This window comes from Phalacrocorax aristotelis, chromosome 2 (genome assembly GCF_949628215.1).
Source record: "Phalacrocorax aristotelis chromosome 2, bGulAri2.1, whole genome shotgun sequence".
NCBI lineage: Eukaryota > Metazoa > Chordata > Aves > Suliformes > Phalacrocoracidae > Phalacrocorax > Phalacrocorax aristotelis.
In genome coordinates, this window is record NC_134277.1 from 69,663,295 (window position 1) to 69,690,940 (window position 27,646).

The following is a 27,646-nucleotide window of genomic DNA, read 5'->3' on the forward strand; positions in this document are numbered from 1 at the left end:
TCTTGATTACTTCTATTTTTAGTGTCTTCTTTACACCTGCACATTGAAAATCATGACGTTTTCTTATCAGGGATTGAGAAATCTTTCAACCACCCTGACTCTTAGTTCAGAAACCTGAAAACAAGCTGGCCTCCTAATTGCGGTATCTCATTGTGCTTAGACTTCTGTTTGTCTTAGGGTAGAAAAATTGACCACTATTGATTTTTCTTGAAATGTAGTTCATCCCACCTGGTTGATTTGTAAGAGAACAAGAATACAAACGAGGTGTGGCATAATTTCCGAGAACCTTGCTTTTATGTGTCTAGGCCTATGAAACCTTCTCATTACCTGAAAATCAGGTTGTATGTCATACATAGGCAAATGTTACCATGCAATCAAGGTTTGGTTTTTATCAGTTTTATTTTATTTCTATTATGTAGAAATCTCATTGTCAAATTTACTGTTGATGCATGTGCTACATGCTGTACCAGTTTAAAAGTGTTTAATTGCTTCCAGTTTCCAGATGGACTGCAAAATAAACTTTAAAGGTAAATCAGATGAGAAATGGAAAAACAGGGCAGATAGCATTTGAGTAAAGGCCACACAATTCTTATCAGGAGAATTAACTGGAGTAATTCAGAAGAAGAACACATGGAAAAAAAGGTTTTTTCTTCCTTGAAGCTTACAGTCGCAGGACCCTACTAGAACACGAATTCAAACATTTGTTCCTCTTCGTGTAATAAAACCAGAGAATCTCCTAGTAGCCTGGTAATGTAGGTGACGGGTAGGAGGCATGCATTTTTAAATTCTTGCCATACTCTGTGGCCTTGCACATCACTTAATCGCTGTATCTCTCCTCCATCGTCAAAATTAATTGGCAGAGTTTTGAGGGATTTAAGATCGGAGTAATATTTATTTATTGTTTTGAAGGGTAAAGTAAAAATAAATTATTATTTATATGTTTTATTTATATATATGTGTCTAGTTTTGGATTTATGTATTTATGCTCCACTTCCTTGTTCTGATATTAAATTAACATAGATATTCATAAATAAACAAAAAAGAAATTACATCCCTGAAGGAGGATTTTGAGAGTGCTTTATCAGCACAACTGCATTCAAATCCATTTTTAAATAACAAGAGTTAACTCCTGGATCTGCTGAAAGGCAGTGCTTATTCATCATTGATTGCAGTGGGTCAGACATTTTCCTAAGATGTCTGCAGGCTGAAGAATGCTGAAAATTAAGTACCCCTGGTTTTGACTGCACTTGGAGTAGCCCTGCTTAATATCCTTCTGTTTTTCCAGATTCTTCAGCAGAGAGTCTTGTTTATTTTCCTTTCAGTTGTGTTACTCTAGGTATGCTGGAGTTTCACACCACAGAATGAGCGATCAGAAGATGATGCTATGTACTCTCTGCCATGTATTTCCCCAGGCTCTTACCTGGCTCATGTCGGCTTGCTGCCTCTGTAGGTCAGTGTGAACTCTGAGACATTGTTTATTGCACGGATGGCTGCCAGTCTGGGTCTCATACTTGTTGGGTACTTGGCTATTTTAGTGGCAGAGAAAGACGTCCTCTTCACCCACAAGATTGTTTGTTCAAAGCCTTTTGTGCCAAGTATGTGTTGGTATGGAAGGTCCTACATGGCATCATTTCCTCTGAAGCTATAGCTTATATGCAGAGTTACTAATTCAACGGGAGTGCAAAAAGCATATGCTACTCATAGTAAAATTGGAATGATCTCTCCTTTACATTTTTATTTGGTGTTAAAGGGTAATTCAATGAAAATAGCTCAGATGATAAAAGTACCCCATGTTACTTAAACCACATTACGTTCCTTTTATTTCAGTCATAGAAACTTACCAATATGGAACTTTACTCCAAATTATGGTCATTATTTTAAGTTTCTTAGTGGCATTTTCTTGAGTGCTGGTTCCCCATCCCCTACTCTGAAACAGTCCAGTTTCAGGAAATTTAACTGCTTTAGCTGTCTGGGGGGTGTGTGTGTATCATTCTTTGGTGTTACGTGCTGCCTTCAGTTCAAGGCTTCAGATTGATTTGCTTGTCTACTGGGTTTTTACGTGCTGTTCAAAGCCCTCTGCCAGCCTGGGGATGCAGCTGTATGCTAATTTCCCAGTTCCTACAAAACACTGACAGGTCACTGCCGAAATGCTTGGTCCACTTACCATGGAGGAATGAAGTTGCTGGGCTGGGCTGGGCAGGAAAGGCGGGGTCTGGGCCTGTTGCTGTTTCTTGTTTCTTCTCAGCTCTTGGAGATTAAGACCCTTTTCCTGAGACAGAGCTCTGATGTTGTTAGAAATACAGATCTGTCACATCATTATTTCTAATTTTTAACATGGAAAGGCAAGTTAAAAGGGAATTTGTTAGAAGTTCTTGTTACTCTGTCTTTTAAAAGGAAGTGTGAATTTAATCTTAATATACCATATCTTCATATAACAATTTTTAAAGGCTCTTAGGGCTGAAGTAGGGTTTGACAAGAGGATAGATGACAATTTTTCAGTATCTGGGCAGATTTCCAGATGCTGATAGTATCCGCTTGTTCTGATCTCTCCTGTCCTCTGGGTGTGCTTTTTTTCCAAGACTTCTCACTGCCCAGGGACATGTCTTTTAGAACTTGATGTTCCCAACTTAAAAAGCAAACTGACAAAAAATTTATTTGGGTGGAGGCTGGAGGACATGTACACCTTCAGGAATCCTTTTTTTCTATTACAAAATAGAACACCCTGTCAGGCACCTTTTTTGGGGTTGGAAATTATGGGAATCTCTCTATCAACATGCTCCAGAAGAAAAATTAATTTTTCTACCAGTAAGTGGTAGTGCAAGGGTAGTGTCTATGCAGAGATCTGCTTCCCCATGTACCCCTTCAATATTACAGGGTTTACTTTAGACATCAAGAAGGCAGGACTTCAAGGGCATTTGTTGAAGATGGAGGGCGGTGTTATTCATGGTCCCAAATGAAATGTAGGAAGAAAAAAGCCTTCTCCTGCTTTCCTGGATTCCTCGTTCCCCCCACCCCCCACCCCCACCCCCCCCATAATTAATAAGGGTAGCAGAGTCTCTCTTGCTTTTTTCACTCAGGTTCTTGTTTTTAACGTAGTATGATGAATGTTTTGCTCTTCTGAGGTAACCTCTTCTGAGGGTTTGCTGTAATTTTTACATGAAAAGCACCAAGCCCTTTAGTCCTTAAAACAGAAATCCATTTTCTGTTTGTGTTCCTCTCTGTACTTCTTTAGTGGTCATTAGGCAGTCCAGGATGTGTGAATTAGTTGTTGACATTTCTGCTTTGTTTTCTTCCTTGTTTGTTCCTTACTCTGCTGTTTCTTTGGACTGTCCCAACCCTTTCTACTGAAGTGTTTTTCTGCTAGGTTTTATTCAACAGAATCTGCGTGGTTTCCCAATATAAGCCTTAATGAAAACAAATGTTTACGGTGTTTCCTGAACATTAGGTGAGCTGCTATCTTTAATTACGAAGGGCTTGGAGATGGAGGAGGGAACCCACTGGTCTCATTTGCCTTATTGGCAACAAAGGGTCCTAGGACTGTTTGTGCTTGGCTCATTCGGCTCTCTCTGCTTCACAGACAAGAGAGACTTTCTGAGCATTTGAATACAGTTTATTCTATCAATTAAAAAAGAACAAAACAAAACCGGTCTCTTACATTGCTTAAATACCTATTAAGCCCATGAACAGAATACTAATTTAGGTGGTTCTGTATAATGAGCTGTAAATTTCTGAGTCATGTCGGCCACAGAACCTTTTAACAAGGACGTGGAAAACCCCACAAAAAAACTAATGTCAGTCTCAGTTCCTTAATTATTTTAATGAGTGTAGAAATGAAAAGCTCCAAAGCATTGTGTTGCAGTAGTTATTCTCCAGATTGAATATCAGAGGGAGGATTTATCAAGATTTTCAGCTACATAGCTGAGGTGGATGAAACAGGGCGCAAGAAGGTCTGAGCACTGGCAATACTCAATGCCAGCAGCACCACCTCATCAGCTGACAAGCCCTTGGGAGTTCTTCAGTGGGATGAGATGAGATGGCTTTTTGTGTTTCTCTTCCCTGCCCCCCCTATATGTATGCCAGCACAAATCAGTAGCATTTAGCTGGTGCAGAAAGGGGGTGTCGCAGTGCAGAGCTGCTCTCTATCAGCTCAATAGGTAACAGCTGAGGTGCATACGTGAGAGCCGTTTGCCCCTCAATGGGTGTCGCTTTGAGTTCATGTGAATTTTAATTAGGTGATGCAGTGATGCTAGGAACTACCTGCATTTCAAAACATGGATGTTTCTTGAATGTCATTTATTCTTCCTTTAATGCACCCACAAGTTACTTGATTCTGCTACACAGTCCATGTAGAAGAAGCTGCTGAGTGCACAGTGACAGCTTGTATGCTCTCCGTGCATCGCATAAAGCTCTCTGCTCATTCCTCTGGAAAATGTTATTATATAATGCAGTGTGGTGCTTCGCCGTGTCTGCTGGGGGATTGCCCCTCTGTTAGAGGGCTGCATTATCAAGTCGGGTATTTTAAGGATAGAATTTGGCATTACTTAATGGTACATGAAACGTAACTTAATGCATTTATCATTGCTTTAAATTTTCCAGCCTCACACAATGAACATCCTACAGTGTGAGCTTCATTTTCTCTGTAGCCTGTATTATTTGTACATGTGCTCATTTATACTAGGGAGAAAAAAATAAAGGCAGGCAACCTTGAGAAATGCCAGCTAATAAAAGATAAGACAGTTGTGTTTTCTGGTAAACAACGAACATAGTAAAACTGGTGATGCTACAGGCATATTGTGTTATTGATGAAAACAAACTGCTTACTGACATCTGCAGCAATCAGCCCCTGACTGGTGGCATTGCAGAGCCCTCCCATGCCATGTGTTAGGCAGAATCGTTGGAGTTCCCGATGTGAAAGTTGCAGTTTCTGAAGGGTTTTGGTCATGTGTGTGTCCACGGCTCCCCCAACCCCCTGCAAGAGCTTTATTTTTTCTTGCAGGTTTATATTTCATAGGGGAAATAAGGGAATAGCTGGTCTTTACTTGGAAATGGTATTAAAAGCCATAGCTATTTCTTTTGGATAGCTGATTACTGTAGCCATCTCAAGTTCCTGTTGATAACAGTTATAGTCCATCCGCACTGCTCTGGAATAGCATTTCACATACTGTAGACCCTTGCTGTTTCTCCCTGTGCTCTACTGCATCCCACTGCCCAACACAGAAACAACTCTTGTTTCCCCAGGTCATGAATGTCTTCTGCTTCATGGGCAGATCCACTTCAGTATCATAGCTTCTGCATCGAGGTGTTCTTAGCACAGGGAAGCTTATTTTTCCTGAGGCTGCTGTTCCCTACTGTGTTAGCTGATTAATTCAATTTTCGTATTTATACTGCTGCTTGCACAGTATTTGTAGACTGATATTGACTCCTCCCTGCCCCCCGGTTGTTTCTGAGGTTCTATAAATTAAGATGCAGTAGTTTTTCTTTGTATTTCTTGTCTAGAGGCATGAAAAGTTGGAAGGGGAGAGTATCACTTTGTTTTATAGTAGTGTTCAATCGATTCATTTATATAATGATGAACCCTACCTTTTGACACGTCTTACTTTCCATCGCAGCTGTCTAGATCAGGGAGATCGATGTTCTGGGTCAGCTATAGCTGATCCAAAGACCGTGCCTTGTGCATGATTTTCCTTCACTGAATTAAATGGAGAGCATCAAAACATTGCCAAGAAATACTTGTAATGAGTTACATCCTATCTTCTGAGAGGGCATTGTAGAGTAAGAGCTGTCCTCACTTGTTGCTTGTCCCTTACGACCCAGGGAACCTCATGGCCACTGTGATGGGGATTGACTGCACAAATCTCCTTCTCCGCTTCTCTTGGCTTGTGGAAGACATAGCTCACTATCTTTCCTTTCTTCCCTGTCCCGTTCCTCCCTCCCCCTGCCCCCCCTCCCCCTTTAGCCCCTGCTGGTTTTTGCTTTGAAACCTCTTTTCTTCCATGAAATGATTGTAATAATGTAATAATTAGCTGCTAAACCCTTCTAAAGGAACTGCTGGGTGAAACTGAGTAGTCTTGAATTTGACAGTCCTAATGCTGGGTGAAGATGTGAGGGACAACAGCTGCTTTGCTTTGCATCTGCACTTTGAGGGTGATGGCACTCCATTGGTTTCACTCAGCTTTAGAAAACCTTTCAAGGGCTAGAGCTGGAAACAAGCTTAAACTCTCAGTTCCCTCAGAGGCATGTTTTGCAAGTATTACAGTGTCTGGTTCACGGATTTTGGTAGGATGGGTTCATTACTGAGTCTGGAAGAGTGTTGAGTTTTGATTGTTTTTAAAGCTTTTCTTTCCCCTCAAGGAAGGGGAGAAGTATGTAAAATGCAGTTAATTATGATGGCTTATTATTATCATTAAATTATGAAATACCTTCTGCAAAGCTTATTACAGTAATCTAAAAATCGACCATTCATATTTCTGATCTGTCTCCCATCCTTTTTATTGCAGATAACATACATACGTATATGTGCATGTGTGTACGTGTATTTGCACGTATAAACATTGAATAAAGTAAAACTTACCTATTAGTTTAATTTTATTCAGCTTAAAGCTTTGTGAACCAGATCAGTTGTGTCGGGCTGGATAAGGTCACGCAATGGCTGTGAAGAGGGATATTGTTAGTGACCCAGTTATTTCTAGTGTAGCTTCTGATCTTGCAGATTTATGTAACAGTGATGCACAGAAGAGCTGGAACATTTTTAAAGCTGCCTGGCTGCGAGGAATGCCCCATGGGTAGGGAGAGCCTTGGTGAACACATAAAAATATGATTAGCACGTTTGGCAAAATTCATACCTAGATTTTGAACCCCGTATGAGACCAGGGATGTCTCCATCCGGTGTGTTTTTGGTATTGCCGACATAGATCAAAATGTGAACTTGGAGTTGGTACCTTTTCCAAAGTATAGAATCTGAATATTTAGAGATGGAATCATAGCTTATATTTCTTCCAAAGACAGAATCTGCCTCTGTCTGCAGTAGAAAACCATCACAGAAGACAGCAGGTCGTGGAGCAGGTGGGCTGGAATCTGGGATAGCTTTAGAAGTGATTTTGGATTTACCGATCCAAAATCATTCAAGTCTTAGTGGTGGTGCTTTGCTGAGATTTCTAGGTGGCTTATGCTAAATTAACTTAAGATGTAGCTTTTAAACTAATGAAGTTAAACTGGCACAAGAGTCTGTATGGACAGGCTGTCTTTTTGATTTATCTGTCAACAAGGCACTGCTTTAACCTACTCTTAACCCATAACAGTCCATGTGGAATTGAACTGATTTAACAAAACTTATTTAATTAAATTGGGGCAACCTTTTGTTGCTGGCAAGGCCTCAGGAGAAGCATCTCTAGTTCTGCCTTTTGGCATTTTCTTCCCTTGGTAATGGTGTGATAAAAGATGCATTTATTTTATTTGTTGACTTTGTTGACTTAATTCTCACCTTCAAGCTATTAAGATTTCCTTTAGTGCTAAGGGCAGTCACTTACACGACCCATTGTGGTTGCATTTGTTTGTTATTTTGAACAGTATCCCTAGCTACTGAACCCATAATTAATATAATTTAAAATAGAGAAAATACTTGGGGGTTTTATGAAATCCTCCATGTATTTGTTTACCTGTGGCTCAGCGGTTGGCTAGGTATGAAAAGAATTGAATATTTTGTCAGATTTCTGCAGTTTTCTAATCAGGCATGCTGTTGGCTGCATTGCCATTCTCTCCTCAGTTGTCTGGTCCTTGCGGGATTTCCATTTTATTTTCAGGTAACTTCTACTTTCCTGAACATACCAATGTCTCTTTGCACTCCCTCGCAGTGTTTTACTTTCTTTATTGCTCCTGGCCTTATTGCCTCCTTTCTGTGTTATTGCTCAAGTGCTCTTTCCAATTTCACTTCTTTCGTTCTTCGGCGGGGTTTCGCATGGCGTTTTCACCGATTGCTTTTCAGATGCACGGCTGTTGAGAGCTAAATGAACTGGTGCCGAGAGTTCATCAAATGTTCACTGGCGGTCCCAGCTGAAGTAATTGCCAATTTCTTGCCGCTCCTATGTGGGAGCATTCTGCCACGACCTATTGCACGGCCATGTGGCAAACCGGCCTCAAGTCCTCGTCCGATTTAAACAGGCACGAGTGCATGCACACACTGTTTTTCACAGGATTTTCATCATTCTGCCTGCTCTCCTTTAGTCAACATCTAATTTCAGCCTGGGAAAGGGACAGAAAAGTAAAGTGAGTTGCCTGAGGACTCCCAGTAATTCAGTGACCGAACGTTGGCTCAGTGCTATTGAGGAGGAGAGGCAGCATCATGAAGCACCACAGGGTTTTTGGACCTTTTTGGACAGATTTACAAGGCTGTGCTTAGTGAGGTGGGGTTTCCTTGCTGAGGGGCCTCCCGTCCCCCAGAGCCACAGGTGATATGGCTGAGTGGATGCTACTGATGGGCTGTGGCAGAGGCAGTTTTCACTCCAGTGGGTTTTGAGAGATGGGCACAGCCAGCTGTAGCAATGGGCAGGAACCTCTCTCTTGCAAGGAGACTCTGAAAAATACAGATCTGTGACAAAGTTTAAGCTTAGGTGTGCAATCTATTACAGAGGATCAGGTTGCAAATAAAATTAAAGCGCTAGGATGCAGTGAGGAACGAGGTGTGCGCTGGGGCTTGGTGTTGCAGTTCACATTTGAGACTAGGTGTCAGGCGTAGGGCAGGCTGACGTGTGGCATGTATATACACAGCAGGAAGCACTTAAGTGCCAGGTTGAGTTTGTAATGCCATGTGATAAGAGGAAGGCATCTCGCTGCCTGTCACAGAGCAGGTTACTGCCAGGTTAAAACGGCTGTAGATGATCTTTTCTCTAAGTATGAAATTAATGAAGTATCAGAGTGTGTTTAGACTAACGGAGACATCTACTGAATGTAACCCTAAGGTTGTTTCGAGTGTGTATTCCTGGAAATTACAGGTGATCTGCTCTTGGTGCCATTCCTTTGTGTGCTGGCATGAGGTGCTGGCTGGACACAGCTGATCAGTGGCAAGGCGGCTGCACCTCAGGGACACTTCCAGAGGAGCCCAGCGTAGGCCAGCGTGCTGGCCACCTCCAAGCAGGACGCTTCAGCTGTTGGGGCACCTAGAACAGCAAGTGCTCAGCTTTCATGCAGTGTTGCTGTCAGTGTAGACAGCATCTGGAGCCATCCTCTCCCTCCTGTTTTAAACACTTGTAAGCTGGGGCTTTGCTTATGATGGTACAGGGGAGAGTGGTGGGTGATCTGCTCCTGGGGGCAGAAGTACAGGAAATCAGACCTTTCCATTACTTAAAAAGGAAAAAACCCCAAGGTTATAAAGTTAAAAAAAAAAAAAAACCAAAACAAAAAAAACCCCCACCCCACCCAAATTTGTCTTCCTTGCTGTGAAGTCTTGATGGAAACTAGGTCCCTTGTTGCAAAAAGGTTGACATCAAAGGGGACTACATTGTCATTGCTGCCAGCTACATTTTCTGTTAAAATTTTACAATTCAGTAACTAATGTGTGTCTCAGATTAGGGTGATCTTAATGCAAGCTGCTACTGGAAAAGGCAGTCCTGTTCTTCCCTCCCGTGAGTTCTTGCCACCTCTTTTGTGCCAACACCAGCACTTCTGTGCTTATGAAACCCAACCTGACAAAGGAAAAAAATCAACCTATAAATTAATTTTCAGCAAGATTGACTTCCTCAGCCAGCTGATTATGGGGTCTCAGGAGCTCTAGTGCTGGCATAAGCAGGAATGCGTGGCTGGAGATGAAGGGAAGAACATATACCGTACCTTTTTTCTGCAGCAGCCCTTGCTGAGGTCAGTTTAAATCAGAGCCTCCTCATTTAGGGTGGAAAGATACAGGTGAGGCAATGCAGTGGTTTCCTGCTCCAGAAAGGTATGATCCCACTCCCTTTGTCCTGCTCCTGCCTGGACAGCATGTTCCCGTCCCTAACTAGTCTGAATCCACAACGGGATGCAGGACTAGAAAGGAATGTGACTTTTTCCTTCCACCATCAGCAAGCTCTTAGTTTGTCTGGGTTGTACCATCACATCAGGCATCGTGCTGCACACATGCCACCATATCCTAAGAGTAAAAGCAAGGAGGATGTTAGGGAAGATGAAGCATTGATAAATCTCACTCTTCTGTGAACAAAGCCTTCTCAGAGGTACTGTATTTTTGTCTCTTCCCGAACAAATCGGTGGTATGTACGCACAGTTTGTGTGTGTGTGTGTTTTTACTAGGATTACCTAGTACCAAACTGAGTTTGATACGCACCTTAACTTTTTACCAGTGTCTGCCGGTGTGTGGGGTGCAACTCATGCAGCAAGAAGCAAGAGAGTATTGAATATTTACTACTGTAGGTAAGGAGAGAAAGTCTGCGGGGAAGGCTATAGATTGTGGTGGCACAGGAATTGTTACTGTAGTTTCCATCCATATCATTAGTTCCCAACTACTTTAACTGGCATTCAGGACAAAGAGAAAGACAGCATGCTCTGGCAGTTCAGCCAGCCCCCTCTGGCCCCTTTCCTTTTCAGACCAGTTTGACTGGTAGCAGGATGTGGCATGGCTTGAAAGAAGGCATGAACAGAGTTACTGGGACAATTGACTGCATCCACCTGATTGACTTGCAAGAATGGGATGTTTTACTCCTGGGGAAGAAACCTGGAGAGGGTCGTGGTTTGCTTCCGAGAGAAACAATGCAAAAAATTACAATGATGTAGGAAAAAAGAAGAGACCAAAAAGTGGAGATAGCACCTGCTAAAGTTTGTCTTTTATCTTCAGAATTATATATACGTTTAACATAATGGAATATATGGATTTTTATTTTATTTTTTGGCCCTCGACAGCTCATTTGAGTGTTTGGCAAGGTGGTCAATGTCATTGATAAGTGCTTTATGCAAAAGCGATCGCTTTGCTACTTATCAGAATAAAGTATTTTTTTTTTCTCACTGTGCATCTAAACATTGTAGTTTTACAGGAGAAATGTTGAGACCCTGGTAATAGCCAGATGATAGAGGAGCCTTCGAAAGGCTGGGCCCCATGGGAAGTGCAGGTATCTGGTTTCAGGTGTGGTTAAATTGCAAGCTGCAACCTCTGCCAGAGGTTAAAATGCCCACAAACTACTGACGGTGTGACTTTTATCACTTCCTGCCAGCAGATGGAAAATTTTATTCAAATGGCAGGGATTAATGGGGGACTTAATTGAACAGGAAGTTTTTCAGCCATTCAGGTGATGGTTAAAATGATCCATACACTGTTACTTCTGACATCTCTTCCAGAAGTAATCTCTGGCTTTCTGGCTAGTACAAGTTGCTTTTAGGGCAAAGGTGAAAGATTGCAAGAGTTGAGGAACACGTGGTTTTCCGAGACTGGAAAACAAGAATGAAATGATCTGTAAAATAACTTTTTTTTTTTTTTAAAAAAAAAGCACAATTGCAGGGAAAATCTCCTCAAAGTGAAAAGAGAATTTTCCTTCAGTTGCATCCTCTTGAGTTTTAGCAGTTGGTCAAATTACTGGGGAGGGAGATGCTGATATGTTTGGTGTTATTTGGCATATCATGTTTGGTGTTATTTGGCATATCATTCACCAGTCAGTCTATCATTCACCATTCAGTCTGAATCTGCAACTGTTTTGAAGAGGAATATGGAACAAAGAACAGCACTGAATTTATCAGGAACCAGGGTTTCAGGTAGTGCTGGAGGGCGTCACGTGAGTAAGGAAGTGGGAAGCTCTGTCATCTGAACCGTGCTGGTTTTGTTTAATGTCTCCTGGTTGGGAACTGGGAAGCAAACAGGTTTTGCAGATGTCCCTCAGATGTCTGAGAGTGCTGAAAATGATACTAGAAGAATATTGAAGTTGCATGGTGTGTTGTGCTAAAAGTAGCTTTGACTTCTGTGTAATTAAATAGGGGGGAAATGCTCAAGTCTCTAAAAATGGACAGGTTCTAACGTTCTGTAGGCTCTCTTCCATAGGGTGGAAGGCCTTTTTGTAGGGCCAAAAAGGGTTTTGAAAAAAATATCTGTGGTAGATAACAAGGTCCCTATTATATGTAATCCATCACAAACAGAAGGATGGTGTTGCAGAGAAGGTGAAGTGAAAGGGTGAGACCATTTTGCACCCCTAGGCTTCCCCACGCTGGCTTTACTGAATGTCAGAAAACTAGGATTGCTTTGCTTTTCTCTTCCACCTGCAGCGAGCCCAGACATTAGGACATTGCCAGTTCTTTGCCAGTAGGTGGAGACCGTGCAAGTGAACTGGAAATCACATCTTCCTTCCAGTGTGGAAGGTGTGTGTTAGTGTGGAGTTCACGTTGTTTACTTCCGCACATGGGACAGGGTTTAATGGGGGGGGGGGAATTCTTTGTAGTTTTCTCCTTGAAAAGTTTGTCAGGATGTAATACTCGCTCAGACATCTGCTAGTGATTATTAAAAAACAAGCAAATGTGAACGAGTTCCTTAATTTTTTTTTTTCTGCTGCCATGGTTTTGCATTTTAGTTTTCTGGCATGTGGTGATGCTCTTCTCTGCAACAGCATGGCATAAAATGGCAGGCCTAGCCTAAAGTCAATCCTTGGTGATGTGCTTCCAATAAAACTTGCTGGTATGGGATGTGGTGGCTTTGGCTCAAGCTGAGAAGTAGGAGTCTTGGGTCATGCTACCAGAAAAGACGGGGAGTCCCCGTTTCTGGATGCAGGAACTGGTAACTCAAGTCTCCATTTGCTGAGTGCTTCTGTAGGTATCTCTGCTCAACTGTGCTTGGTAAAGAGCTTGTGGGGTGCTCCAGTGAAGAGAACCAAATAGCAGAGAGAGATCAGAAATTATGCAAAAGAAGAATGGCTCCAGAGCATGGCGCAGAAGCAGAAACAAGCTGTGCACAGGAGGGAGCGTGAGGAGGAGTTGGAGCTGTGGAAGCTGACAGTACTGCTGAAGTACGTCCTCATCAAATGGCAGTTAGTTCTGATCTGCACTAATGCAGTGAGTCCTGCTGTAGCCTAGTCCCACAGAGTCAACTTGTCCTTTCTAGTATCATTAGCTGTCTCTAGTGAACAATATCTGCAGCATTATTAGCCCAAAGAGCAGCAAGGAAAGAGATGTATCCAGGACACAGTCCTCTGCGAAATGGGCTCCTGTGATGCATTCCAGTTTCTTGTCCCTTCTCAGTGGGGATGGTTTGTGTGAGCATATCTGAGCTGGCCCAGTTGAATGCTGTTGGCTATGGTGGCAAGGGTGTCAGCAATAACCAGGACCTTGGGAGGAGCATTTGTAGGACCTGCAGTGAGGTGTCTGCAGCGTTGTTAGATTCCCATGTGGATTGATGAATTTGAAGGCTTAGCCTGGGTGGCTTTATGCAACCTGCAATGTGCTTGCAGTGTAGACACAGCTGGACTACAACCCATAGTAATCAAGATTAAAATACCTGTGCACATGTTCTTAGACTAGAAATGAAGCTACTCCAAAATGGGAATTTTTAAGAACTATTGTATGACAAAGAAAGGGTGGCACCACCTGTACCCAGTCTTCAGAAGGATCTCTTCTGCCATCTGTTGCTATGTAGAGCTCACCACATGCCTGTATGGAGGAGAAAAAATTCTCGTCCAATCTCAGGTGGGACAACCCTGGAGAAAATGCATTTAAAAGAGCCATTGTCTTGCTGAAATAGACTGTCCAGATCCTACACTTAGAGGAATAAGCCTTTGGACCTGGATTTATGGACAGTCTGTTGGACAGTTGCTATAGTGTGATCTGATGACAAAGGCAGCTCACTGTAGGAAAACAGCTTCTTGGGAGCTTTGTTCAGCTCCTATATCCTCATTTGGTCATGCTCCCACTGCTCCTTCTCCTTGGCAGCAGCTGATAAACCCTCCTGTGCTTGCCACAACCACCAGCACATGGGGTGGGTGGAAGTGTTTGAGTAGTTGGTGATAGCTAATGTACTTAAATCTAAAACAACCCTCCTCCAGCTGCTGGAGGCTGGGCTGGAAGCATCCCATTGTTGAGATGCTTGAAGGTAGATGTATGGTTTCATAATTGTATTGTGCTGGAGTTGCGCCTTGGTAACTCAGGGTCCTGTTTTGGTTTAAGCAGGACAAGAAAGCTTGTGCCCCTGTGTCCAGGGATGCAGTGATGCAAATTGTGTACAATAAGCACGGACTGTTACTGGATCAGATCTAACTAAAACCAGTTGCAGCAGCAAGATGAGAGAAGACCCATACTCTTAGAGAAGGGCTGCAAGCTTGACTAATTACGCTTTTGGTTTTTTGTTTTTTTTTGTTCCTCTTTGCTTCTATGTATCCTGAGGTCTATGGCAGGGACTCAAGTTCACACTGGGAAATCCTACTGCTACATCAGGGTAGTGTCAAAATTCCCTGGACACCATGGATGTTTCAGGACAAAAACCCAGGGCATTTAGTGTGCAGTGTGACTCATCTCTCACAAAGTTACCTAGACCACTGAAACACCTGAACTGCCTGAATCCATAGCTGAAGTCTGAATGCAGTGTTAGTTTTCTACTACTTCTCCTACACCATCTATTATGGTCCTCAGTCTAGTAGGCAAGGTCTGTGTCCCTGTCTCATTGTGGCTGCTTGTATATATGAGGTGGAGTATATACGAGGCCCACATACGGTGGCTAGAGTTGTCTGGTTCCACCACAGTTAACGTGGTAGGGGTGGTAAACAGTGTCCAGCAGCTTTTAAGAACTCCCACATTGCCTGAGGCTGTCTTGCATGTTGTTTTGACAGCCAGCTATTTCACTTAGTGGGTATAAGTATCTCTGCTAAACTGCATGAAGTGAGGGGGTTTGGAGACTGCGAATACCTTCTTGTGATCAGTGAACATAGTCAGGAAAAATAGGTGATTCCAGAATTAATAAAAATTAGAGCAGTTCTTAGCAAACAAGTTTAAGTTGCCAGCTGTACTTTGAACTAGTCATTAAGCACATGAGTTAGCTCAATTATCATTCATTAAATGTCATTCCCAGCCACCTTTCCATTGTTTGCAGGAGAGGAGGTTCTCAGAAACCAACTGTTTCTCATTTAAAACAAACACAAACAAAAAAACCCAAAGGAAAATGTGCATCCATTCATTGTGGCTACAGTTTTAGAGCGAGAAGTGTTATTTATGGAAATGTGCCCTGTTAGGCTCAACAATCAAGGACTGAATGGAGATGGGCTTAGTATTTTACTTTGATTTGTTCATTTGAGAATTTAAGGCTGGTTTAAAATTGTGTTATTAATTTAGGCCCAATTTTAAATTTTTAGACCATAGAAGGTAAAAAAGGGCTCAGCAAAAATAACTTCTGAAAATCATTGCATTCAACCATACTGGAATGTTTTATTTACTGAAAATTAACTCAGATTCTTCTAATCAGATGACAGGAATAAGAATCTTAACTCGTAATACCTAGTAATACAGGTCTTGGATTACGTGATCTTGCAAATCATTTTGAACGAGTCATATCTTAGAGTGACCACATGCTTTGCACAGGTTACCTGCACTTGGTGCCTGCATGGATGAGGTCGACCTCCAAAAGTTCCTTCCTGGTACAAACAGGTGTGGAGGCACAAATGATGATTGAATCTCAATTTCCACTACTGCAAACTTGCTGGCAGTAGTAACCAAGCCAGCACGTTGTTGAAATAGGCAACAGATGCTACTGATGCAGGCAGAAAATACTACCACAGAATGTGGGAGAGGAAATGTAGTTCAAAGAACTCCTTCGTATGCCTGTTTTCTGCTCTTGGTGTGATGCCATTTATTTACCTGACATTGTAACTTGGGACACAGTGGATGTGGTGGTATGTGAATACATACCGATAGAAGCACTGCCTGGTACTACAAGAGCTTAACTTGCACTCAAGTATGCTTCAGGGAGAGCCAACAAGATCTCCTTGTATTCTGAGGGCAAATCTGCCCTGCCCTGTGGCCCCCCACCCCCACATTTTTTTGCTTATCCAAGTAATGTTTACCTTCACAGTTGGAGAAGAAAAAAATCTGTTTCATTTAAGTTTTGGCTGTGTTGATGTAGACAACTTGTTGGTTTGAATTCTGGAGCCCTGTTCTCATGAACTGGTGATCTTCTAGAAGGTTACTGTTTGGAGTGTACTTCTTGAGCTTGTTCTCAGGAGTGAAAGGGTGAAATGTAACTTAGCCATGCTTCCTGCTGGCCCATGAGATAGTGATAAGGATTTCCCTGTCATCCTGTGAAAAATGATACCTCCAGCACCAAGTTTTGCATGTTCACCTTGGGCTTGCCTAGAAGTGCCTGTCACATGGTTTGTTTGAGCTGGAAATTACACACTTGATAATCATCTGATCTGGAGCAGATGCCTGGCTATTAAAGCCTAAATGACTTTTTTGTTGATTGTTTGAGATGGGGTTTTTTTGTGTGTGTGTTTTTTTGTTGTTGTTTAAATGAGGGTAGAACATATTTGGCTGGGCTGTGCCAGACCCTTCCCTGAGGTAGTGGCTGATGGAAGGACAGCAGTAATGCTTGACTGCGAATGTGTGTAGCTCTATGGGATGGTCAGGTTGAGACAGCAATAAGGGAAAGGTTACACAGAACTTAGCTCAGCTGTATCTGTGCAAGGACCAACCCCCAAATGGAAAAAAGTAAATATATGGTGCACTTAATTTTTGCTGCCCAGATTGAGAGGCGTAATACTGAAAGAGATGTAGGAGCTGCAAAGCCTAACTGAGGAGTAACAAGAAACCCAAACTCTCTGCGTTAAAAGATGTATTCTGATGAAGGATGGCTCCTCAACAGCAAGCCTTAGATCACGCAGTAAGCAAGTCTGTATTCCTAACTATCTATGCAGTGTTTGGTGAAAACCGCAACCAGCTCGTCACTGCTAGTTAGTAGTAGCTATTTTAATGTAATAAAAGTAAATATCTACAAATACATACATTGCAGTTTCTCAGGAGAAGAAGCGACAAAAGCAAAGTAACCAAATACTGACAGAGGCATAGATTCCTTTGCTTTAGCTTGCAGGCTGCTCACTAGCAGCTCGTAAAGTGAAAAATATACTGCATTGAAAAGGGAAATGGGAATTAATCAAGAAACTGTGACACTCAAGCAGTTACTTAAGCTGTGGTTCCTATAGAGTATGGAAATCTAACTTCAGTGGTGGTGTTATAAAGAAAAAGGACACAAACATCAGGCTACAGAAAAGCAGGAAACAACAAAGGCATAAGTGAAGTTCAGAGAGTAAGTAAAAGGTTGTGAGACCAAACAGCAAGCAAATATTGTAGTACATAACAAGCAGGAAGTTCTGTGAAAACATGCAGATTGCCGGAGATTAGAGAACATTTGAAAAAGATAGTTTGTTTTGCAAACCTCTTCCCAGCTGAGATGCTTAGGTATGAGGACAGCCTCTCAATGCCAGAATTTACTATAAATAGATTGGTATGAATACATATATGTTATCAATGCAATTGTGCATATTGTTCTTTGTGTATGTTTTATAGTACTTATGCTTTGCTTTCACTTAGAAGTTATGGAGTAATAAACTGAAGAGAGTCAGATTTTTGTACCAATGTACAACTAAATCTCGCATACTGATAATTTAATTATTGGTTTGTAGCTAACACAGCATGCGTTGTTATCTAGAGTATTAAAATTTAACACGGACTGGTATTACTAGCCTGAGCTTTGCTTTGCAAAGACAACCTCTGTTGTGTAGTAGGTTTTTCTTCCTAAACATGTCCTTTTCTACAAGCTAAAGTAATGGTGCTAGAATATTCTATTTTAAAAGGCATTGCTGATGTATTTTTAGCTAACACAAACTGTAGTGTTTTGATTATGAAGAACGCAATTCTGTTAAAATATTCAACTAAAAATAAATTCCAGTCTAGGAAAGCTTCAAAAAGTATATTTTGTGTTGGAGAAAAATGTTTTGTAGCCTAGTCTGAGTTTGTATACTTAGGATATTTTCATTGTGGAGTTTTAGTCTCTGGCTGTAATTTGCTGTCTTGGACCTAAACAGGTGGTTCAGTAGAAAAGAAGCATACCAAAAGGAGGTGAGTCTTCCTTGGGCTGAGGCTTTTTTGAACTTCATGTCATAAGAAGGTGATTAAAGTATCTCAAAAGGAGTAGAAGGAAAATAACATTCTGTTGAGAGGTGAATTACTGTTTATTCTTAAATAGTCTGGATATTTCTGGCCGCATGTTGGGTGTTTGCACGATGTTTAGATGTGGTGGTATTCTGAGTTCTTCCCTCATCTTTTCCTTCTTGCAGAGTTTTTTCTGTTTGCGTATTTGCAAGTCTTATGTAGTGTATACCCTTTCAATGAGGACAGAGCAGGCAATTTATTCTGAGGACGCAAACAGGACTTTTGGTTTTTGTTTTTTTTTTGTTGCTTGTGCCAATCTGTCTCCTGTTGCCAAATGCACGCTATATAGGTCATTCCAGCAGAAATTGTTGCATTAACAAGGAAAGAGCAATGCCACACTGGTTGTGGTATGTGTTTATAGACCCATAGAATCATTTAGGTTGGAAAAGACCTTTACGATCATAGAGTCCAACCATAAACCTATCACTACCAAGTCCGCCACTAAACCATGTCCCTAAGCATCACGTCAACACATCTTTTAAATATCTCCAGGGATGGTGACTTGAACACTTCCCTGGGCAGCCTGTTCCAAAGCTTGACAACCCTTTTGGTGACAAAATTTTTCCTAATATCCAATATAAACCTCCCCTGATGCAGCTTGAGGCCATTTCCTCTTGTCCTATCACTCGTTACTTGCGAGAAGAGACCAACACCCACCTCGCTACAACCTCCTTTCATGTAGTTGTAGAGAGCAATAAGGTCTCTCTCAGCCTCCTCCAGGCTAAACAACCCCAGCTCCCTCAGCCACTTCTTATCAGACTTGTTCTCCACACTCTTCACCAACTTCTTTGCCCTTCTCTGACATGCTCCAGGAACCAAATGTCTTTCTTGTAGTGAGGGGACCAAAACTGCACACAGTACTCAAGGTGCGGCCTCACCAGTGCCAAGTACAGGGGCACGATCACTTCCCTACTCCTGCTGGCCACACTATTCCTGATACAAGCCAGGATGCTGTTGGCTTCCTTGGCCACCTGGGCACACTGCTGGCTCATGTTCAGCCAGCTGTTAAACAGCACCCCCAGGTCCTTCTCTGCTGGGCAGCTTTCCAGCTGCTCTTGCCCAGGGCTGTAGCATTGCCTGGAGTTGTGACCAAAGTGCAGGACCCGGCCTTGAGCCTTGTTGAACCTCATGCAATTGACCTCGGCCCATCGATCCAGCCTGTGCAGATCCCTCTGTAGAGCCTTCCTGCCCTTGAGCAGATCAACACTCCTGCACAACTTGGTGTCGTTTGCAATCTTACTGAGAGTGCCCTCAATCCCCTTACTCAGATCATGGATAAAGATACTCATCAAAACTGGCCCCAGCACTGAACCCTGAGAAACACCACTTGTGACCTGCTGCCAGCTGGATTTAACTCCATTCACCACCACTCTTTGGGCCAGGCCATCCTGCCAGTTTTTTACCCAGTGAAGTGCATGCCCGTCCAAGCCATGAGCAGTCTGTTTCTCCAGGAGAATGCTGTGGGAAACGATGTCAAAGGCTTTACTAAACTCCAGGTAGACATCATCACACACACAGAATGTCTTTCTGAGTGCTTTTATCACTTTCTTACCTATTCTGCCTTGCTCAGAAGTGGTGTATAAGTGTGTATAACAGGCTGCTATGCTTCATCTGATGTAACTGTAGTGGAGGAGGGGTACCTCCTTTTTTGGCAGCAGCTTCACACTTATATTGGATTAAGTGTAATGTGAAACCATACCCAAAATAATTGGTTTTATGCTTCTAGAGGTTTTCATGAGGCCATATGAGGTTATTAAGATGCATACACTCCTTCACAAGGAAGCAGTGTTAAATTGTTGCCCATGTTTTGAATGTATGCATTTTTCCTTTGCTGGCCCACCTTTGAAACTGGTCCTCTTTACACAAATCTGGACCAAAAGCTGCTTAAAAGTTTGGCATTTGTTTCCTAACCTTAATGCCTGATCCCAATGGGTTGTAGCTACAGAATAGCTTGGTTTTTGCTCAGGGCTCACTCTGTACACCCTCAGGCATTGAAGTAGAAGCCTCTGGAGCACATGCCTGTCCCTGCAAAGAACTATAGTTGTTGCAGAAACCTAAAGAATGCTGCAGTCTCAAAAGGGCACCTTCATTTACTAGCGTTCATAAATCAAATTGGTGATGCTTACACCCTGTAACTGCTCAAGGTTTTTTAAAAAAATTGATATTTCATAAGGAGCAGGCCCGTTTTTGTGGCACTGGTGAGCTCAAACCAAGCAGGAAGAAGTACAGCAAACATCAACAGAGGTGTGAGAGCAGAAGCATCTCAGACATATCTGACCATATAGCAACAAGTCTCTGCAGCCTCCCCGGGGAAGCTGCAAAAGTTCATGGTTGTAGCCTGAAGTTGGGTGGAGGAAAGATCTGACATTTTCACTGTCCTCACTGAAAAGAAAGGGCCCTGTGGGAGCATGGTGGGTCTTGAAGAGCCGGTGATGCTGCCAGGCCTAGGCCGCGTGCCCCAAGGGAAGCAGGCAAGCAAAATGAGTAGGAAATTGTTTGTACTGGGGATCGATGTCTAGCGGAGAGTGTATATTCGAAGACAGACCGAACCTAAAGGACTTTCAATTCACTATTCATGTCATGTCTGTGCCAAACTTGCAAGTCATTCCCTAATCTCCTCTTTCAGTGTTCTAAGGACCAATAACAGGGATGCTGCAGACAGCCCTCAGCCCTGGCCGATTCTTGCTGCAAAGGGTTAATTTTGAACCATGAAACAGGCTTAACCTTTACTTTTGGGGTGGTGGTGGTTGTGGAGTCCTCCCTGCTGCTTTTCTTTGATCACATGAGATTTGAGTAGGTAGTTTCAGAGATGTGGTGAGTGGATAGTGTATGTTTTTAACAGCCCAGCTGAGGAAGCACATCAATGGAAAAAAATCACTGTGCAGATGAGAGCAGCAGGCATGGTTGCTTGCTAACCTTTATAGTCTGGTTTTTTTTGGTGAGAGAGCATACTTTTTGTGCAGTACAGAAACCAGAGCAAAGCGTTTTTCTCTGGCCACAAGTGTGGTTTTGGTGATAGAAATGTAGTTGGTTGAAATTAAAATCCAATTTATCCTGTGCTGGAGTCCTCCTGTTCCTTCAAGCAGATGGGCTTTGCAAGGCAATCTGAATAATTTTGGGGATATACAGGCAGATCTATACAAGACCTTCATTCTGGAAAGATAATTGTTCATAGATATGAGGAAGTATATTTGTTCAATAGTCTTTTAGTTCCAGTTCACAAATTACAAGCACCATGATAAAAGAAATTATCAACACCATGTTATATTTGCCATTAAGGAGATAAAAATAAGAAGTAAGAATGGCTGGTATTTTTTGTTGTTTGGGGACTTGGGATTGGATAGTGAATACATGGACAATTTTATGCAGAGTTTAGGGAGAAAATTGCTGAATGCTGATTTTGTTCTCTGTTGTCATTAGGGGACATGTATACATGTACAAACACTGCTGGGATTTTCAGGGTGGGTTTTTTTTTGTATTTTAGCCACAAAATTGCAGAAGTTTAAAATACAGTAACAAACCTCTTCTTACCCAACTATTTAAGTTTAATATCCATGAAAAAGAAGAGGTTTGCCAATTATGTGTTTCATCCACACTGAACAATAATTGTGCTTTCCTTAAGTCATAACAGTCAAGCCTGCCGCAGAGTGACAAGACCTGGCTTTTCCTTCAGTGTTATTTGATAACGTGTTTCAGATTGACATTATGTAAATACTCTGCTATTAGGGAAGAAAATGACATAAAATTGCATCCTTTCTCAATGAGGTTTTAAGTTCTTTCAGTAGCTTCTCTCCTTTTTGAAGCTGTAATAAAGATCGTAATTAGAATCCCAGTTGCTTAAGTGAGAAATTAGCATGTTCTTAAATGCTGAGCCAAGCCAGGTTCCCAGTGAGACCCCCTCCGGGTATCTGTCCTGCCCCAAAGCGCTTTCTGTAATACCAATATGCGTTCTAGACATATTAAGGAAAATCATATTCATTGCCACCTAGCAGTTAATCAGAGCCTTCAGATAGGCTTGAAATAATTTGCAGCCTGAGTGCCAAAACCACCTGCATCCATTCATTTCCTACAGCTGTACCCAGGCATGCTCTAAAACTTATCAGAGAGAGTCAGTCCATCACCCAGTACCAGACTGAGACAAATTCACACCATGCATGTCCCTCATTCTTACAAATTTGTCACAAATACTATTTAACCCCACCCCGACCTCCTTGCTTACTGTCTTCTAGGCTGTGGCCAAGGGAGCAAAACTCTAATGGCTTTGACCTGCTATTTTCTCTGTCAGAAATATCTTTCCCTAAGGGTTTTGATTTGATTTTGTAGAACTGGGCGCTAACATACTTTATCTATTAATATATATTTTACCATGTAAATAAGATTCTAGCAGACTGGAATGAATTAAAACCTTAATAGGGCTAAAATAAACCTCATTTGTAAATTAATTAAAAACAAGAAGCAAAGAACACTAACACTGTAAAAAAAAAAAAAGAGAGACATTTTCATGGTGCAAAATACAGATTTAATTTCCAAATAAGTGAATGGTAAACTGTAACTGTATGATATGCAAGAAAATACTCGGAACATATGAAATAGTAGTCACAGATTTTATAGTCAAGATGTTTCCTTTCTGCGTTTCCAAATTGTCAGAGAAAATACCAAAGGGTAAAGCAAATAAAATACTGTCTTCACAATCGACTCAGGTAGGGATATGATATTGGTGGGAGACAGATTCAGATCTCTCTCTCTTTTTCTCTTTTTTTCTTTTTTTCTTTTTTTTTTTTTAATGGTGAATTTTTTGGTTCTGATGTCTCTCCTGCAAGTTCTGCCTAATGTGCTTCTGATATGCTTTTGTTTCCACAGGCCAAGGCTGCAAGCACAAAGGAAGTTTGCTCAGTCCCAGCCAAACAGTCCCAGCACAACTCCAATAAAGATAGTGGAGCCGTTGTTACCCCCTCCCGCCACTCAGATTTCTGACCTCTCCAAAAGGAAGCCCAAGACAGAAGATTTTCTCACTTTCCTCTGTCTTCGAGGTAGGAGTCCTGCAGCAGCCTAGGGGGACAGTCTCATTCAAAGAACAAGCCGTAGCATCACACACACTGAGTAGCAGCTAGACAAATGTACTGGTGCTACACTTGAATATATTGTGTGCATTTCAGCTCAGTGATTTGACTGTATCTGCAGCAGGAGCATTCAAGTTCATGGTTGCAGAGACCATAAAATGAGGCTGGTAATAGTGCAAAAGGAAATTTCTTTTATGCTTAGCACTCTGTTATCCTGAATGGGTTTTTGTGTAGCAATCTTAAGTCCTCCCCATCCTCCTTTGTTTTGTCTGACTATAAACTGAAGAAGTGCTTAACTTGCCTGAGTACTTGTTCCTGCAAGAGGAGAAATCTGGTTGGAAATTCCCCTTCCCTGCCTACTCACTGTCCTTTATTGTTTGATCTGTGGGAGGCTTTTCATCTGACGGTGGGCGGAGGGGTTGCCCTTGTTCTTAGCTGCCCCAGGAGCTAGATTGTTCCCATCGTGGTAATTAAAACAGGTGAACAACTCCACCCTGCAACCCAAGTGCAGATGAGGCATCTGAAGTTGTATAGCGAGATATACAAATTATCTCACGGTTACAGGTGCCTGAGCCTGGCTGGAGCTGTATGGTGTGTGTCTGCAAGCCTGCATGTCAGACTTGGGGACCTTAGCATGAGGTACAGCTGACTGTCCAGATTAAGCTAAAGAAGAGACCTTACCTGAGTGGTGATTTTTCTTGGGACTTGCCATGGCCCTGTGTCCCAAGTCATGTACTGAAAATAGCATCTCTCAGTTTAAACTCCCAGTTGTCATGTTAGCTCTTGTGGTATGTTTCTCTTTTGGCAGATGCCCCACCTGCCATCCCCTTGGCTAGTCACCGCTCCATTCTTGATGTGCTGGATCGAGGCCTCTTGCTGTTGTTTTGTCCCATTACCTGCTGAAAGGGTGTACGTTTGTCCAAGGGCTTGCCAGCAAAAGTCTTACCTAGTGGACTGAATCCTTCAAAGCATGAGTTTGAGTTCCCCTTTCCAGTTCCAAGGTGTGAGTTGCATCTGCTAGTAGCACTGGTCGACACCACCCATAGCTTCTTGTTGAGGTTTCCTCACTTAATGAAGTATGGTTTGTTTTCTTTCTTCTTCTCTTCTGTGAGGTTTGAGGCTAGTGGTAGCTTTAGACTGGTTGCTAATTTATCTGTCTTGACTCTGGTCCAATACAGAGCCTCCATCCTGTTGGGACTTCTGGTAAAGCAGGTGGGTGGAGGGCATGGAGGGGGGTGGTTTGCTAGCTTTTGTGTTTGTTTAAAGGACTACGAGGAGCAGAATCTAATGGAGTTTAAAGTGGCATCACAGTCCTCTGAAATTTAATCTGTGGAAATGTATTTCTAATTTAGTCTGCTGTGAGGTTGATCAGCCTGTTGGCAGCGTGTCACTGCTGTGATCTGGGCCAACTGCCACAGTTGTTGGTGGGAAAATTCAGATGGTGTGTGCGTGTGTGTGTATGTGTGTGAGCACACATGGCTGCACTCACATGCTTGTTTCCACTGCTTGCTAACTAAGCATGTGTTATTTATAGCTTTGAAGGCACTTGCACTTAAAGGCAACCTGTGTGGGGATGTGACTTATCTCAATTTTTATTTCCTACTATCTCTTAGCATTCTTCTTTAACAATGCAAATGGGAAGCATGGTACTTTTGTCCTATTCCAGTGCTTCATTCAGAAGGTTTGTTGACTATTTTTTTTTTTTTAATTTTAATCAGTGGCTGTTTAGCTCTTGCACCTGTAATTTTCTTCTTTGTTATTCATCTGTAGAATAATTGATGTTTTGTACTGTCAATTAAGAACTTGCAATTCATTCCTAATTTCTTCAGCATGCAGGAGTACTCATATATTTCAGACAACACGTGCGTTCAGACGGCAAGATCACAATTACAATTATATTAAAAACCATGAGGGAAAATCTGCTGTGAGTGCCACACATGACATTTTCTTGGTCTGTTTAAACAGGCTGAAGAAAAGTAGAAAGGGGAAGCTGACAGCTTGCTGTTTCAGCACCTCCACAAGCTTATTGCTCCATCACCCTGGTATCAAGCCTGAAAAGAGCCAGTAAAAACAGGGTGTAATCTTCTTAGACATCAGCTACCTGGATACATATCTGTGGAGGAGCAGAAGGCTTGGAAGGAGAAGGAGTGGGGTTGTTGAAATTGGTGCTAGCATGGTTCTGGCTTCAGTGTCTGTACTACTGTGTCCTTCAGGAGGTCCTGGCTGCCTGAGATTGTGCCTGTTTGGTCCCTCAGGAGGTTTAGCTCTAGGTGGTTGTCTTTTCTGATGTGCCCATTGGAAAAAAGGAGGTGGAAACTGGTTCCTAATATGCTTGCAGAGAGTTCATGTAGCAGCCCGCTGGTACATCCAGCTCTAGAAAGGTACCACAAGTGGCTTTCCAGGGCACTGGCAGACTTAGTTTGGTGCTGCTCCTGTGGTGGGACCAGTGAGCTTGGAGAGGGAAGAGCCAGCAGCATAGTTATTACAAGTCTCCCCTATGCAGGGTTTGGTTTTTTTTTTCTGGAAGGGGTTTGTTGGGTTTTGAACCTCTGTGATATTATTTATTGAAATGTTGAGGGATTCAAAATTGCTTGCATGGTGGGACATGTGGTTGTTCTGACTTCTGTCCAGATACATCTGTCCAGCTCTGGCTGTTTGCACTTCCATGATGAAATGCAACATACAATCACATGGAAATAAAAGCACACTCACTGGCTGTCAGTTCAGCACTTTGCAAATTGTTTAGTAGTAAGTGTAGTAGTGATAAGATCCAGGACAGTAAATCCCCATTTTGTGTAATTTTTAATTTTTTTTTTTTTTTTAAGTTGGGACTCTCTTAGGTCCTAGTCATTCAAAATGCTTTGATATAGCCCCTACATTCATGATCAAAGCTTTTGTTTGGCAAGGGAGTCTTCTCCAGGACTGGTGGGAAAACAGCTCTGTGGTCATGTGTCTGTCCTTGTCCCACCACACCCAGCAGCAGTGTCAGAAGCACAGTGTAAATTTATCACACCATGTGAGCATGCACTTTCATTTTCTATTTTTAAACAGAGAAATTTAAAAATCCCATCACCACTACAAGTTCACTCTTTGGTACCCTGGGGTGTTTATTTTAAGCAGAAGCAGCTGAATTCTGGGAGTGATGAAGCAGTACTATCATGTGACAACATGGAATAAAGGCCCTTGAAGTGCCCAAGGTCCCATACTTAGGAAAGGAAGTCCTATTTACCTGGCCTACTGCTATGTGTCAGAAAATCTAATGATTCAAATCACTTCGGTTTACTTTTTTTTTTTAAAGCACCCCATAATTTCAAAGGGGGATAATTGAACCAAGATGACCTGCTTGGTTTCATTATCCAGAATACTAAGGGCTTCAGATATATTTTTAATTAGTTTGTTTTTTGAACTCCCGATTTGATAATACAATGTACTAATTACTACTTTAAAGGTAAGCGGAACAGAATGAAAAGCTGTAACAGTTGCTGAATACCTGAGCACCCTGGAATACATCTAACTGACCAGACTTGGCAAGGCTCCCCTGCTTTCTATTATTTTAAAATCCTCCTCCTATTGTTTTTTTTTGGTGACCTAGAATTTCCAACACAAGAAGGAAGGGAATATCTCTGAAGTGTTTGTCTGCAGCGTTCTTATCTTTAATAGCTTCTTTGAAGGAGCCCGTATGCCCTTTGCCAGAGGCATAATTAGTATCTTTCAGCAACGTGTGTAGATATGAGTGTGTCATCAACATGCAGTTGTACAACAGCTTTCACTTTTACTGTATTTTCTACCTCTGATCAAATTTTTCTTAATAACTTCCATTACAGTGCATTTCAGTTACCTTTTGTCTCTGTAATTATTTACAGGTTAAAAATATTGTGAGTGGAATAATACAAGGCTAAAGGGGGAAGGAGAAACTCCCTGTGAGCAATAGATCTTTGGCAAAAGGTGGTAATAGGAAGGCTATGATTAGGAGCCTACATTTTAAGAAGTTTTCCCATGATCAATTTTCTAATTAAGCTGGGCCTCTGGGAGTTACATGATAGAGAATTTCAGGGATTCCTAAATAAAGATGGTTTAATTGAGATCTCACAAATTGAGTTTTCAGGCTCTTCTAACAACTGTTCCGCAAAACGTGTGGCTGTTCGTTTTGAGTACCGCAGTGAGTTAATGATCTGATGATTTATTACAATTTTGCAAAACCAAAGCAGAAGATCTCACTATAGAACGTTTGTCTAAACTTCAGTAACTTCCAAAATTCAGTGCCCCAGTCTTCTCACAGTTTGCTCTTAAACAGGCTTTTTAAATGTGTTGTTTGGATGGTAGGCTTGGGGGCCTTTGATCCCAGTGTTCTCTCTCAAGTCTTAATAGGAGGGATTGCCTGTGCCAGTAGATACCTGCAGAGGTTTTCCATTACAGCAGGAGAGACCCCAAAATAAAAAACC

At 42.0% G+C, this 27,646-nt stretch overlaps 1 protein-coding gene across 4 annotated transcripts in view; it reads left to right on the forward strand.

The window, feature by feature from the left end:
• The window catches only part of JARID2 (jumonji and AT-rich interaction domain containing 2), a 226,433-nt gene that overhangs the window by 137,513 nt on the left and 61,274 nt on the right, over positions 1-27,646 (forward strand). For all 4 annotated transcript variants that reach the window (XM_075083958.1, XM_075083957.1, XM_075083959.1 and 1 more), the window contains one exon: positions 23,005-23,174. Coding sequence is in view for 1 of the 4 variants with exons in the window: in XM_075083957.1 (XP_074940058.1) it covers positions 23,005-23,174 (170 nt within the window). In the remaining 3 variants the exon portion in view is untranslated. The remainder of the gene's footprint in view (positions 1-23,004; positions 23,175-27,646) is intronic.